Below are 16,557 nucleotides of genomic sequence, written 5' to 3'. Positions count from 1 at the left end.
ACTCTTTATGCACATTTCTGGCACAGAAGAAATGAAGCCCAAACATTCAGAAAAGGTCCATCAAACTTCCCATAAGTTATTAATTTTTCCTCTCTATATTTATTGTAGAAAACTGTACAACAATGGCTTTACTTCAATCCAAGAACACGCTTTCAATGGGACGAAGCTGGATGCTGTGTAAGTCAAGGGTAGCCATGAAAACCCTCCCCCACCTCCACCCTTAGATGGACTAGCCAGTAGGTCACAGTTTGCTGAGGGATAGGTCCTATTGGAACATCCCTCAACCCCAAGTTAGTGTGACCAATACTTGGAAATAATGTTAGGGAATCTGAGAAGAGCCAGTTGAATAGACACTTAATATTGGCTAGAATTCTAAATCCCAAGAGATTTATCCTCAATAAAATGGAGGAACATGATGTCACCTTGTTACTCTGCAGGGGTGTGTGTGTGTGTATGTGTGTGTGTACACGTACATGCAGGTAATATTCATCTCCTAGGCTCATGAAAGAAAAGGTGCCTTTAGTGAACCCAAAGTTGTTCAAAAAATGAAATTTCTCACTTAGTCCTATTTGACATGTTTTAGAGAAAGATGTCACTTTCTGTTTGATTCACTCAGAAATAACTGAAAACACATATCCAACATTTCCTTTTCTAACAAGTTTTAAATAAGGCCCGAAATAGCTGAAACCACAAGCAACAGAACTTGTATTGGATTTATTTTGTAACACTTCTTACTTCTATATCAATCACATATATTTTTTTTCAGTTCCAGATGTTCTGGGTTTTATTTCCAAACTTACCTGCGCATTTTTTATAGTGTTTTGTTACTCACCTTTGTCATTTCCCCTTTAAACAATTTATACATAGTTGTTTTATATTCCAGAAATGATCGTTGCCCAATTTGAAAGAATTTTGATTCTAAATCTGTTGTGTAGTACAGTGTCTTTCAAATCTTACTAGGCATACAAACTTTCTGGGATCTTGTTAAAATACAAATTTCCAATTTAGTAGTTCTGCAGAAGACTGTGGGATTCTGTATTTTTAACAAACTCCCAGGTGATGCTGAGGCTGCCACAGACCATACTTTGAGTATCAAGGTGAGGTAAATAAACTGCACAACCATGCATGGTAACCCTGGATGGAAAAGAATATACTTATAGCTGGGTGTGGTAGCACACACCTGTAATCTCAGTTCCTGGGGATGCTGAGACAGGAGGATCCTAAGTTTGAGGCCAGCCTTGGTAACTTAGTGAGGCCCTCTCTCAAGTTTAAAAATAATAATAATAAAAAAATTTAAAGGGCTGGGGATGTAGCTCAGAGGTACCAAACTCCTGGTTTCAGTTCCCAGTACCACAAAATGAGGAGGGGGGGAGGAGAGGGGAGGAGGGGAGAAGGAAGGGGAGAGGGAGAGGGAGGAGGAGGATGACAAAATGTATGGATTAAGTGATTTGGTTGGTGTTTTGGTGGTTAGGTGGTATGTTCTAGAATGATTCCAGTTTTACAAGATAAATGGTAAAACATTCTGAAGTCATTAAACTTAGGCAAGGCTCTCTGAGTTCTGTTTGAAGGGGAGTCTCATTCTGCCAGGCTTTTGGGTTTCCTATTAGTCTTTATCCGAGGAGGAGTTAGAGGTAATTCTCTTCATGTCTGGCAGGGGGTTGTCATTAGGGTTGACATTAGGTTGTCACTAGGGTCTCACTGAGTTCAGTTGTTTTCAAAATACATAATTATAGGGGATGTTTTAAAAAGACTTGTAGAGTAATATGAATACTTGCATATCAAATTTATTTACAGATTTGGAGAGACCCTCTTTCCATTTTAACTTCATTGTACTAATCTCATGTAATCCTACATTTACTTCTCAACATATTTATTGAACACTTGTGATGTTCCAGGCACTGTGCTGTTCACTGGCAATACAAAGATAAGAGCAAAGTGCTTCCTTCCTCCAGAAGACAGAGCACTCTGTGGGATCCACTCAAGGGCAGCAATAGGATGGACCCAAGTACAATAGGGAGAAATGTACCCAATGCCAAACATGCATCTCAATAATAACCCAATGCTTGTTATCCAAAAACATTGGCCTTCTTGCTTGGCAAAGAGAAAGGAATGATTTTCTCTAAACTTACCCTATGGTTTTCTAATTATTAGCATTTGATTTTAGTATTATACAAAACTCACCAAATATTGTCCTTTTTGATTCAGTTATTCCTTGAAAGCCGTGAACCTTAGGGAAATGGCTTTCCTGATCCAAATTTTTTATGGAGTATTGGGACCTCTTAATTATTAAAATAATTTGTAGATACTAAGGGTTTAAAAATTTCAAAAGACTGACATACTATTCTAGATGCATGGGGCATCAAGAGACCCAGCTATCGCACTCCTTTGTATTTATCCAAAATAACTAAAATCAGTAAACTATACTGATACAGCTACATCAATGTTTATAGCACTGCAATTCACAATAGTCAAGATATGGGACCAGTCCAGTTTCCCACCAATAGATTACTGGATTAAGAAATTGTGATATGTGTATATATATATATATATATATATATATATATATATATATATATACACACACACACACACATACACATACACACACACACACAATGGAATATTACTCAGCCAAAACAAAGAATGAAATTATGGCATTTGCTGGTAAATGGATGAAACTGGAGACTATCATGCTAAGTGAAATAAGCCAATCCCAAAAAACCAAAGGCCAAATGTTCTCTCTGATATGCAATACTAACACACAATAAGTAGGGGGAAGGAAGAATAGAATTTCATTAGATTGGACAAAGGGGAATGAAGCGGGGAGGGGAGGGGGAATAGTAAAGGCAGTAGAATGAGTTAGACATTCCTTTTCTATGTTCATATATGAATGCATGGTCAGTGAAATGCCACATCATGTATAATCACAAGAATGGGATCCTAATTAGAATAAGTTATACCCCATATATGTATAATATGTCAAAATACATGTATATCTAAAAAGAACAAAATTTTTAAAAAGTTGGGGGGGAAAAAGAAATTATGATGTTTGCTGGTAAATGGATAGAACTGGAGAATATCTGGCTAAGTGAAATAAGCCAGTCTCAGAAAATCCAGGGTTGAATGTTTTCTCTCATATGTGGAAGCTAGAGCAAAGTAAATGGAACACAACGTATCATAAGGATAGAGGGAAAATCAGTGGAGAAGATGATGATTGAGGGCTGGGGTTGTGTTGTAACTCAGTGGTAGAGACTTGCCTGGCGCGTGTGAGGCACTGGGCTCAATCAGCACCACATATAAATAAATAAATAAATATATTGTGTCCATCCACAACTAAAAAAAAAAGAAAAAGAAAGAAGAAGATTGAAGAGGAGGGAGAGGGAGGAGGGATGGAAAGAGGAGGAAATATGGAATGAATTTGACAAAATTACGTTATGTGCACATATAAATATACCACAGTGAATTCCACCTTTATGCAAATCTATAAAGCACCAATTAAAAATAAACAAATAAATGAGAAAATAGAGAGCTTAGCATTGAGACAACAGAAAACCCACATTATGAAGGACATGGGTAGTGATACTGATGACACTTTCCACCAGGGAGATCAGAGGCGGGACTGTAGCTTCTGAGGTCACTGCTTTTCCAGAGTGCTGGATGCAAAGGATCCAAAACCTTGAATAGAGGGTGGTTGATTTCTCACACTTTTACATGCAAAGGATTTTAATGCCCAAGATAAGGATGTAATCTCCAAATTATTTACTTCTTTATCCTGTCATGTTTAGTAATTGGAAAGTATATTCCTCCTACATTCTCAGTTACTATTATTTTTTGTACTGGAGATTGAACTCAGGAACACTTAACCACTGGCCACATCCCCAGCCCTATTTTGTATTTTATTTAGAGGCAGGGTCTCACTGAGTTGCTCGGCGCCTGGCTGTTGCTGAGGCTGGCTTTGAATTCACCATCCTCCTGCCTTAGCCTCCTGAGCTGCTGGGATTACAGGCATGTATCGCCACACCCAGCTCTCATTATCAGTTACTTTTTTAAGAACAAAGATATGGGTATAAAATTCAGGCTTTAAGGTCTACAGAGCAGTGGGTACAAATTGGAACAATCTGAGGAGTTTCGAAAGCACTGATGCCTAGGTTTTGTCACCAGACATTCTGGACGTAGCCAGACCAATGGGGATTTTAAAAGCTCCCCAATGTGGAGCCAAAGTCAAGAATCACTGTTGTGGAATGCTATCAATCCTCTTGTCCAGTTTTCACATTTTACACATGAAGGGAATAAAGCCCAAAAAAGGACACATGACTTTTTTTAAAAAAAAAAATAGCTTTTGATATTTTGTTAATCTAGTGGCTGAACCAAAGCTGGGACCTAGGTAACCCAGTTCATGACTATTTTCCCTGGCCTCTGCCAGAATTCATCACTGTTGATTTACCAGCCATGACCAAAGCAACTGGACACCCAACTTCTCTGGCCACTGCTACTTGTTCTTACCCCTGAAGAAGATTTAGGCTTCTTAGCTCAGCCAAGCAAAAGCATTAATACAGAATTAAAATATCTTGCACCTAGAATGATCATTCTAGAAAGAATGAGACCAAGTAAGAGAAAGGACTCAACTCAAAACTTGGAGCACAATCAGGAGAAGTCTCAGATGACAATCACACCAAGCAATGGTGTCATTGGTCAGTGAAGACCTGACTATACCGATGCAGGAAGACCATCCACTCAATGAGCTTCCAAAAGAAGTCTCTGTAGGGACGACTCGATCAAAAGGCTGGGATAGTGAATGTTGTTAGATTTAAAGACTTGAGGTTGAGGTTAGTTCATGTATATTAACCATTTTGTTTCAAAACATTGACTCCTATTCATGATTGGCACCCTGGTCATGTTTAGAGAACTCTGCAAAGATTTCAAGAGATTTTCTAAAGGAGTCTTCTAGAATTAGGATACTCCGTTTTATGGTTTGGTCATAGAGTCAGCTATAAAATATCAAACATTTTTTAGAGACATTGTCTATTGAAAAGATGGGGAAACTAATAAGGGAACAAGAATTTCTATCCCATCTTCTCTCTAGCCTTTATAATAAAAGAAGAGATTGTAGGGCCTGGGAACATTTGCCAATTTTTTTTTCTTTGAACTTTGTTTCTATATTTAGGCTAATGAGAGTTACTTTTAAAAAGGCAACTCATGATCTTATAAAGTTGAACAAAGTATACAGATGGTTTTTAATAGAAGGGTCTGAATGCAGTATCCAAGAGAGGGTGCGGAGTTCTTGGCTCCCGGAACATCTCTTTGGTGTGGTGTTCCAATCAACACTTTTGGGGAATATTTCTTCTAAGAGAAAGGGAAAAAAGTGTTTTTCCTAGACACGATCTTAGTACATAATGCTTCACTTCTGGGCACCAGTACATGAAGGGATTTCTCTCCACTAAGTACCAAATTCTACAGCAGACACCAACTGGATGCTCTGCTAGTTCATTCTGACACCATCTTCAGGATTCACTTCTGAAGACAGAGTCAGATCCCATAGGCTATGAGCTCAGTCCTACATATTCCTACTTCAGATGATAATCACAAGCCCTAGGTTGTGACCTGCATTTCTGCCCAAGTGGCTATCAATTGGGGTTTCTCTGTCTCTCCTGTTCAATTAATTTGCTGCTGCAAATATAATCATATAATGCTGGGAAACCCTTTACTTAAAGGACAGGGAAAGGACCATCCAGATGGAGGAGATCTACAGGGCAGAGCATGTGAGAAGTGGTGCAGAGCTTCCTTGTCCTCTCAGGGCACACCACTCTCCAGGAATCTGCACATGTCCAGCTATCCAAAAGTACATCCAACCCCTGTCTTTATGGAGGTTTGTGGAGAATTCGTAACATAAGTAAGACTGACCACATCATTGGCCATTGGTGACCAACTCAAATTTAACAAGATATGTTCAAGAGGCAGCCTACAGAGATTCTAACTAGGAAAATTTTGGATTATTTGATGGTGCTCTGTCTGAAACTAACCCTACAAGGTGAGTGTACAGAGTCTGTCTTTCCACCAGCTTGCTCTTCAGTCCCCTTGTAGGCTTTGTGAGGGAGCTGGCCGATGGTTTGGCAATGGCTCTTAACTCCCATTTTATTTACTGCAACTTTCCCCCAAACACGGAAAAGAAATCAGTGTACCATTTTCAATATACTTCCTTGACAATCGTATGTTAAATATTAAAGTTATTTGGGAGAGAGGAAGATGGCGGCGAGGGGAGTGCATTGCCCCCGTGTGCTGCTTCACTGTGTGGGAGTATGACAAGTCAGGACGGCTAAAGGATATCTTGTTAGGAATTTCCAGCAATAGTGGGGTGCTCCGGAACCTGGAGGAAGGATTTCCATCGCACGAGGATCGGCTACGGGGACTCAAACGCGAGAGGTTTGTCGCACGGAGGGTAACACTGCTTATTCAGCAAATCGCCCCGCGGCTAGAGTCTGCAGCGCGCGCTGGGAAACGAGGAGATAGCGACGCAGGGATACAGCGCTGCAGTTTCTGCCAGCCGTGCAAGCACCGTACTCAGGGCTGAATTCTGGGTTTGAGACGGGGGAAGGAAGCGGTCCATCTCGGTTCTCCACACCGGTCAGACCACAGAGGAGGCCAGCAGCCACCATGTTGGAAAGATGACGTCACCATCCCTGATTTCGACTGACCGCACCTCATTCAGCCATAGAACAGGTAATTTCAGGCTGCCATTCGCCTGCGGCTTGCAGACAGATTGCTAGGGTTCAGTGCTAGGGGCTTCTTAGAACCTGATCTTATCAGAGTGAACACCAAGCGCGGGGCGGCCGAGTTCCGGCTCCCGGAACCGCCCTGCCCCAGGGCTGGGGAGCCTGCAGAGTCTGCTTCTTGGACCCTGCTCCTATCAGAGCATACAGCAAGCACTAAGTGGCCGAATTCCGGCTCCCGGAACTGAGCCCGCGGGGACTGCTTCTTGGAGCGTACTCTAATCGGAGCTTACACCGAGCACCGAGTGGCCAAGTTCCGGCTCCCGGAACTGCCCTGGCCCAGGGTTAGGAGCCCACGGAAACTGCTTCTCGGTCCGGGTCCTGCTGAGGGCCAGTCAGGACTCACCCGTTGCTTTGGTTGCCCGGCAAGGGGAACGAAATGCTGCCATTCGCATAGGATACCAACATGGCAGAGATCGATGTCATCAGAAAGCGGCGGAGAAGAGAACTTCATCAATACCAGCGGCGACAGAAACAGTTGGTCTCCTGGTAGGGGGGGTGAGGCTCAGTCACCCGAGTCTCCTCAATTTGCCGTCGAGCCAGAGGGGAGGAGCCAGGCCGCCGCCAGCGCCCGGAGCAGGCCCAGCGGCTCGCCAGCGTGGTGACCGTGTGACCCCAATTGGAGAGGGGGCGGAGCAGAGCCGCCACCCACAAACGCAAGGTGGGCAGACCCGCGACCCAGTGGTACATGGGCGTGGTAGGAGAGGCAGGGCAGAGCCGCCGCCCGCGCTTGCAAGGTAAACAGACCTGTCACAGTCTGGCGGGTCAGGCCCAGTGGCCTGCCAGTGTGGTACACACATCACCCCAACTGGAGTAGGGGCAGAGCAGATCCTTCTCCCACGCCTGGATCAGGCCCTGCCGGTGTGGTGGCCACGTGACCCCAATTGGAGTGGGGGCGGAGCGGAACCGCCACCCATGCCCGCAGGGTGAGCAGACCTGTGACCAACCTGCAGATCAGGCCCAGGGGTCCGCAGGCGTGGTAGGAGAGGCAGGGCAGATCCGCCGCCCGCACCTCCAAGGTAGGCAGACCTGCGACAGACCGGCGGATCAGGCCCAGGAGCCTGCCGGCGATGTACACACACCACCCTAATTGGAGTAGGGGCAGAGCAGAGTCGCTGCCCGTGCCAGGAACAGGCCCAGCGACCTGCAGGCGGGGTAGTCACGACACCCCAATTGGAGTAGGGGCAGAGCAGAGCCTCCACCCGTGCCCGAAAGGTGGGCAGATCTGTGACCGACCAGCGGGACAGTCCCAGTGGCCTGCCGGTACGACAGACACATCACCCCATTTGGAGTAGGGGTAGAGTAGAGCCGCCGCCCGCGCCTGCAGGGTAGGCAAACCTGCAACCGACCGGCGGATCAGGCCCGGTGGCCTGCCGGCGTGGTACACTCGTCACCCCAATTGGAGTAGGGGCAGAACAGAGCCGCCGCCAGTGCCCAGAACAGGCCCAGTGACCTGCCAGCATGGTAGCCACGACACCCCAATTGGAATAAGGAGAGAGCAGAGCCGCCGCCCGCGCCTGCAGGAAAGATACGCAAGCAGTATGAAAAGACAAGGAAAGAAAGGACCACAAACAATGCAGGTCAACGCAACTTTAGAAGAGGTAACAGCTGCAGCAGATGGAATGTCAGATAAAGAATTCAGGATATACATGCTTCAGATGATCTGGAGTATCAAGGAAGACATTAGACAGCAAAATCAGACAATGAAAGATCACTTCAACAATGAATTACGCAAACAAATCCAGGAAGCAAAGGATCAACTATACAGGGAGATAGAGGTTATAAAAAACAAACAAACAGAAATCCTAGAAATGCAGGAAGCAATAAACCAACTTAAAAACTCAATGGAGAATACTACCAGCAGAGTAGAACACTTAGAAGATAGAACATCAGACAATGAAGACAAAGTATTTCAACTGGAAAAGAACATAGATAGCTCAGCAAGACTGTTAAGAAACCATGAGCAGAACATCCAAGAAATATGGGATAACATTAAGAGACCAAACTTAAGAGTCATTGGGATATAGGAAGGTACAGAGCTCCAAACCAAAGGAATGAGCAGTCTATTCAATGAAATAATATGAGAAAACTTCCCAGACTTGAAGAATGAGACAGAATCCCAAATCCTAGAAGCCTACAGGACGCCGAATGTGCAAAATCATAAGAGATCCACACCTAGACACATTATAATGAAGATGCCCAACATACAGAATAAGGAGAGAATTTTAAAAGCTACAAGAGAAAGGAAGCAGATTACATTTAGGGGTAAGCCAATCAGGATAACAGCTGAACTTTCAACACAGACTCTGAAAGCTAGAAGATCCTGGAATAACATATTTCAAACACTGAAAGAAAATGGGTTCCAACCAAGAATTGTGTATCCAGCGAAATTAAGCTTCAGGATGGAAGATGAAATTCAAACCTTCCACGATAAACAAAAGTTAAAATAATTTGCAGCTAGAAAACCATCTCTTCAAAACATCCTCGGCAAAACATTACAGGAAGAGGAAATGGAAAATAACAATGAAAACCAACAGTGGGAGGTAGGACAGTAAAGGGGGGGAAAATAATCAAAGAGGAAAACAAACCATGTTTAGTAACAGAAATAAACAAATATGGCTGGAAGAACAACCCATATCTCAATAATAACCCTAAATGTTAATGGCTTAAACTCACCAATTAAGAGACACAGGCTAGTAGAATGGATCACAAAACAAGACCCAACAATATGCTGCCTACAGGAGACACATTTGATAGGAAAAGACATACATAGGCTGAAGGTGAAAGGTTGGGAAAAATCATATCACTCATATGGACTTCGGAAACAAGCAGGAGTGTCCATACTCATATCAAATAAAATAGATTTCAAGCCAAAGTTAATCAAAAGGGATAAAGAGGGACACTACATACTGCTTAAGGGAACCATACACCAACAAGACATAACAATCATAAATATTTATGCCCCAAACAATGGTGCAGCTATGTTCGTCAAACAAACTCTTCTCAAGTTCAAGAGTCTAATAGACCCCCATACCATAATCATGGGAGACTTCAACACACCTCTCTCGCCACTGGACAGATCTTCCAAACAAAAGTTGAATAAGGAAACTATAGAACTCAATAACACAATTAAGAACCTAGACTTAATTGACATATATAGAGTATACCACCCAACATCAAGCAGTTATACTTTTTTCTCAGCAGCACATGGATCCTTCTCAAAAATAGATCATATATTATGTCACAGGGCAACTCTTAGACAATATAAAGGAGTAGAGATAATACCATGCATCTTATCTGATCATAATGGAATGAAACTGAAAATCAACGATAAAAGAAGGAAGGAAAAAGCATACATCACTTGGAGAATGAACAATAGGTTACTGAATGATCAATGGGTTATAGAAGACATCAAGGAGGAAATTAAAAAATTCTTAGAGATAAATGAAAACACAGACACAACATATCGGAATCTATGGGACACATTAAAAGCAGTTCTAAGAGGAAAATTCATTGCTTGGAGTTCATTCCTTAAAAAAAGAAAAAACCAACAAATAAATGATCTCATACTTCATCTCAAAATCCTTGAAAAAGAAGAGCAAAACAACAGCAAAAGAAGTAGAAGGCAAGAAATAATGAAAATCAGAGCTGAAATTAATGAAATCGAAACAAAAGAAACAATTGAAAAAATTGACAAAACTAAAAGTTGGTTCTTTGAAAAAATAAACAAAATTGACAGACCCTTAGCGATGCTAGCAAAGAGAAGAAGAGAGAGAACTCAAATTACTAGCATACGGGATGAAAAAGGCAATATCACAACAGACACTTCAGAAATACAGAAGATAATCAAAAACTATTTTGAATCCTTATACTCCAATAAATTAGAAGATAGTGAAGGCATAGATAAATTTCTTAAGTCATATGATCTGCCCAGATTGAGTCTGGAGGATATAGACAACCTAAACAGACCAATATCAATTGAGGAAATAGAAGAAACCATCAAAAGACTACCAACTAAGAAAAGCCCAGGACCGGATGGGTATACAGCAGAATTTTACAAAACCTTTAAAGAAGAACTAATACCAATACTTTTCAAGCTACTTCAGGAAATAGAAAAAGAGGGAGAACTTCCAAATTTATTCTATGAGGCCAACATCACCCTGATACCTAAACCAGACAAAGACACTTCAAAGAAAGAAAACTACAGACCAATATCTCTAATGAACCTAGATGCAAAAATCCTCAATAAAATTCTGGCGAATCGGATACAAAAACATATCAAAAAAATTGTGCACCATGATCAAGTAGGATTCATCCCTGGGATGCAAGGCTGGTTCAATATACGGAAATCAATAAATGTTATTCACCACATCAATAGACTTAAAAATAAGAACCATATGATCATCTCGATAGATGCGGAAAAAGCATTCGACAAAGTACAGCATCCCTTTATGTTCAAAACTCTAGAAAAACTAGGGATAACAGGAACATACCTCAATATTGTAAAAGCAATCTATGCTAAGCCTCAGGCTAGCATCATTCTGAATGGAGAAAAACTGAAGGCATTCCCTCTAAAGTCTGGAACAAGACAGGGATGCCCTCTCTCTCCACTTCTGTTCAACATAGTTCTCAGAACACTGGCCAGAGCAATTAGACAGACGAAAGAAATTAAAGGCATAAAAATAGGAAAAGAAGAACTTAAATTATCACTATTTGTAGATGATATGATTCTATACCTAGCAGACTCAAAAGGCTCTACCAAGAAACTATTAGAGCTAATAAATGAATTCAGCAAAGTGGCAGGATATAAAATCAACACGCATAAATCAAAGGCATTCCTGTATATCAGTGACAAATCCTCTGAAATGGAAATGAGGACAACCACTCCATTCACAATATCTTCAAAAACAATAAAATACTTGGGAATCAACCTAACAAAAGAGGTGAAAGACTTATACAATGAAAACTACAGAACCCTAAAGAGAGAAATAGAAGAAGATCTTAGAAGATGGAAAAATATACCCTGTTCATGGATAGGCAGAACTAACATCATCAAAATGGCGATATTACCAAAAGTTCTCTATAGGTTTAATGCAATGCCAATCAAAATCCCAACGGCATTTCTTGTAGAAATAGAGAAAGCAATCATGAAATTCATATGGAAAAATAAAAGACCCAGAATAGCAAAAACAATGCTGAGCAGGAAGTGTGAATCAGGCGGTGTAGAGATACCAGACTTCAAACTATACTACAGAGCAATAGTAACAAAAACAGCATGGTACTGGTACCAAAACAGGCGGGTGGACCAATGGTACAGAATAGAGGACACAGAAACCAATCCACAAAACTACAACTATCTTATATTTGATAAAGGGGCTAAAAGCATGCAATGGAGGAAGGATAGCATCTTCAACAAATGGTGCTGGGAAAACTGGAAATCCATATGCAACAAAATGAAACTGAATCCCTTTCTCTCGCCATGCACAAAAGTGAATTCAAAATGGATCAAGGAGCTTGATATCAAATCAGAGACGCGCCGTCTGATAGAAGAAAAAGTTGGCTACGATCTACATTCGGTGGGGTCGGGCTCCAAATTCCTCAATAGGACACCCATAGCACAAAAGTTAATAACTAGAATCAACAAATGGGACTTACTCAAACTAAAAAGTTTTTTCTCAGCAAAAGAAACAATAAGAGAGGTAAATAGGGAGCCTACATCCTGGGAACAAATCTTTACTCCTCACACTTCAGATAGAGCCCTAATATCCAGAGTATACAAAGAACTCAAAAAAATTAGACAATAAGAGAACAAACAACCCAATCAACCAATGGGCCAGGGACCTGAACAGACACTTCTCAGAGGAGGACATACAGTCAATCAACAAGTACATGAAAAAATGCTCACCATCTCTAGCTGTCAGAGAAATGCAAATCAAAACCACCCTAAGATACCATCTCACTCCAGTAAGATTGGCAGCCATTAGGAAGTCAAACAACAACAAGTGCTGGCGAGGATGTGGGGAAAAGGGTACACTTGTACATTGCTGGTGGGACTGCAGATTGGTGCAGCCAATTTGGAAAGCAGTATGGAGATTTCTTGGAAAGCTGGGAATGGAGCCACCATTTGACCCAGCTATTCCCCTTCTTGGTCTATTCCCTAAAGACCTAAAAAGAGCATGCTACAGGGACACTGCTACATCGATGTTCATAGCAGCACAATTCACAATAGCAAGACTGTGGAACCAACCTAGATGCCCTTCAATAGACGAATGGATAAAAAAATGTGGCATTTATACACAATGGAGTATTACTCTGCATTAAAAAATGACAAAATCATAGAATTTGCAGGGAAATGGATGGCATTAGAGCAGATTATGCTAAGTGAAGCTAGCCAATCCCTAAAAAACAAATGCCAAATGTCTTCTTTGATATAAGGAGAGTAACTAAGATCAGAGTAGGGACGAAGAGCAGGAGAAGAAGATTAACATTTAACAGGGATGAGAGGTGGGAGGGAAAGGGAGAGAGAAGGGAAATTGCATGGAAATGGAAAGAGACCCTCATGGTTATACAGTGGAGGGGGTAGAGAGAGAGGAGGGGAGGGGAGGGGAGAGGTGGGGAGGAGGGAGGGGGGAGGATGGGAAAGGCAGCGGAGCACAACAGACACTAGTATGGCAATTTGTAAATCAATGGATGTGTAACTGATGTGATTCTGCAATCTGTGTATGGGGTGAAGGTGGGAGTTCATAACCCACTTGAATCAAAGTGTGGAATATGATATGTCAAGAAATTTGTAATGTTTTGAACAACCAACAATAAAAAATTAAAATAAATAAATAAATAAATATTAAAGTTATTTGGAGGATTCTAACAAATGCAGAAAATATTTCTTAGTTAAGGATCATTTTCTTGATTTTTAAAAAATCCAGACTGGGGATCAGCAAACGTTTTCTCTGGAAAGGGCCCAGATAGCAAACACTTTGGGCTTTGTAGAACATCGGGTCTCAGTTGCACCTATTCAGTTCTGCTGTGAATATATAAAGGCAGCAGTAGACAATATATAAACAAATGAAAGTGGCTGTATTTCAATAAAACTTTCCTTATAAAAACTGGTGAAAATCAAGATGTGACTGGAGGGTCCTAGTTTGCAGTCCTTGGCTCTAAAATGAAGGCATTCAGTGAAGATGGCCACTTGTGGCCAAATGTGCATCTATTTCTCTCAATTCCTGGTAAGGGCGAAAGGGCAAAGCCTGGGATAAAGATAAGAAGTATCTGGATGAAAATATTCCAGGGTTAAGAGTTCAGATCCAATCATAATAGAAAACAAAGATGTCTTTTTCCAACCAGTATTGTGGATCCAACTGGAAACTCTGCTCCTATGATAAAACCATGTTCCAGCCACTCATCATTCTACCCTAAGTGTCTGATTCCTGGTTGATGAAAACTGGTTCTTTCCTAGCTTTAAGCACCTCAATAAGAGTATCATGTAGATCAATTTATAACAAAGCTGGTGGTCATTTTAAGGAGCCCTTCTGCAGAAGGAAGACGAGGTTGAGTCATAGGTAAAGGAAATCAATGTTATATGTCCATAATAATCATGAAACAGTATTGACTGTGTGTTGCTTCTGGTCTCAATGTGTCTTGCATTTTCAAACTAGGTAAACAACTCAATCTTTTATAATTACCCTTATAGGATTCAAGGATTTCACAAAGAATGTTAGCAGTTTGGTCATTTCTCCCAAAGTATGTTCAGATATCAGTAGGTTCTAATTTAAATAATGTGTCATCCAAAAGAGCAATCATTTCCCATTATCTACCTCACGCCAGTGTGCTGAAACTAGCAGGTTTGACCTCATTTACACCCATGTTTGAGAGTAACTGAATAACAATACTGCCACAGCCAAATTGGGCAGATGCCACACTGAACACAAGCACTGGTGCTTCAGCAGCAGTTGAGTAATTAGTCAGAAGTTTGTAAAAATCATGGCAGATGTGTAAAAGCACGTCATCCTGTGATTTTTACATGGAGCCAAGAAGGTTGTCATCACTCAGATGTGAAATGAATAATAAATACAAGCATCCTTTCTCAGCAGAAGTTGAACTGCACTCAGTCGCAGATCAAGTCACGTTGTCCATTCTTTGGAACCTCTTTTTCGTCTTCTCTCTCTCCACAATCTCTGTGGGGATGTGTTGCTTCTCAAACATTGCCTGGTTCTCTGTATTATATTTTTTTGTTTTCAAACTCTGGTGACTAGCTACTATCAGTAAACATTAAGGCAGGAGAAAAAAAATACCATCTGGATGTGCCAAGAACCTAGTGAGACACTAATCATGACGAACCGAGAAGTCAACACAATTAAGGTACTGATTAGCATCACACATCAGCTGGTTAGAAGTTAAACACCACAGCTTGGAGCACTGGGAAAAGATGATGATAGAGAAGATTATAGGATTAAGCAGGCTATTATTTCTCATGGTTTAAGTGTTTGAACAGCTTGTAGGATGTGCTCCAAGGCTGGCTTCTCCCTCTGCCTGTTGAAATCTTGAGTGCTTTCTCACCTGTTACTGTTTATAAACAGGTGTCCTGAACTTCTGCAACCAAAAGCATTTCCATAGAGCAGCCTAGCTTCTCTCTCTAGACTAATGTGAGAGCCAGGCAGGGGAACCCTGTAATTTTCTGAATAACTGGAGTCATGGGAAAGAAACAGTTCCCCACAGAAGTGTTCCCATGAGAGTCTCACAACACAAGAGGTGCCAGCACAAGTTTCTTCTGAAGGGAGTGCAGAGATACAGGTGAAAATTCCTTCTTGGAGCTGAAGTATATCCTAAAACTTCTCAGACAGCAAAGCTCAAGAATTTGCAACCAAATATCCTTGGTTGGCCCAGGGTCATACTCTTTTCCTCACATGGATCACTTTCTTGGTGAAAGAAGATAGAAGCACATAGAGGATGCTTCTGTCTTTGTCTTGGCCAGCAAATGAACTTTCATTTATTCTTCCAGCAACTCTCTATTGAATAGCTGCTGTGTGCCAAGGGTGAATCCAATGGAGACCATACTCACATATGTATATTGCACATGTAACAGTGAGTTTGTGAATTGAATATTTTCCCCCTATTCATTACTGACCAATTCCTTTTTCCCAACTATAGTGTTCTTCCCTAAGTATTATGAAATACACAATCATAAACCAGGGCAGGTCTTCCTAAATCCCTGTATGGAAAATCTGACATCCCTTTTATGAGGAACTTCATCATTTTCAACAAGTCTGCAAAAAGATGTAAACCCCTGTCTCTCCAAACAATGGAGAACAATTGAACACACACAACTCTGGTAGCATCTCTTATTTATCTGCAGTACTGGGCCTTGTGTATGCTAGGCAAACACTCTACCACTGAGTTACATCCCTGATCCTCTATCCTACTTTTAAAAGAAGTATCAGTTCTTTGCACATAAGCCTTTCTCAGTACTTAGATTTAGAAACCCTGACTTTCAAGAAATATTTCATTTCTTACAAGTCTTCCCACACTCTTTTAAGTTCATTGATGTTCCTCTTCTCCTTGCAAGGGATGGTTTAAATTATCATCCCCTATCAAATAATCATTGTCTAGAGTAGGTTTCCATCTACTAAGATTTGTGATGGGCTTGCCAACATGGAATAAGGATAAGTTATGACTAACGAATCCTTTTAACTAGACTGACATTCCCCCAAAATGTCATGTGATAAATGGGGCTGATGGAAGCACTCCCTTTCTGGATATTATACTTTCTCCATCTGTATTTCCTCACCCTACT

The 16,557-nt window shown here is 41.3% G+C and overlaps 1 protein-coding gene across 4 annotated transcripts in view; it reads left to right on the top strand.

Annotated features, from left to right (window-relative positions):
• Tshr (thyroid stimulating hormone receptor) overlaps positions 1-16,557 on the top strand; it is a 145,151-nt gene that overhangs the window by 99,109 nt on the left and 29,485 nt on the right. For all 4 annotated transcript variants that reach the window (XM_058577766.1, XM_046440731.2, XM_058577767.1 and 1 more), the window contains one exon: positions 109-177. In XM_058577766.1, the coding sequence (XP_058433749.1) occupies positions 109-177 (69 nt within the window). The remainder of the gene's footprint in view (positions 1-108; positions 178-16,557) is intronic.

This window comes from Marmota monax, unplaced genomic scaffold (assembly GCF_021218885.2).
Source record: "Marmota monax isolate L192 unplaced genomic scaffold, Marmota_monax_Labrador192_F-V1.1 WCK01_AAM20220418_F8-fsc00017, whole genome shotgun sequence".
Classification (NCBI taxonomy): domain Eukaryota; kingdom Metazoa; phylum Chordata; class Mammalia; order Rodentia; family Sciuridae; genus Marmota; species Marmota monax.
This window is presented reverse-complemented; position numbering and strand designations above follow the sequence as displayed.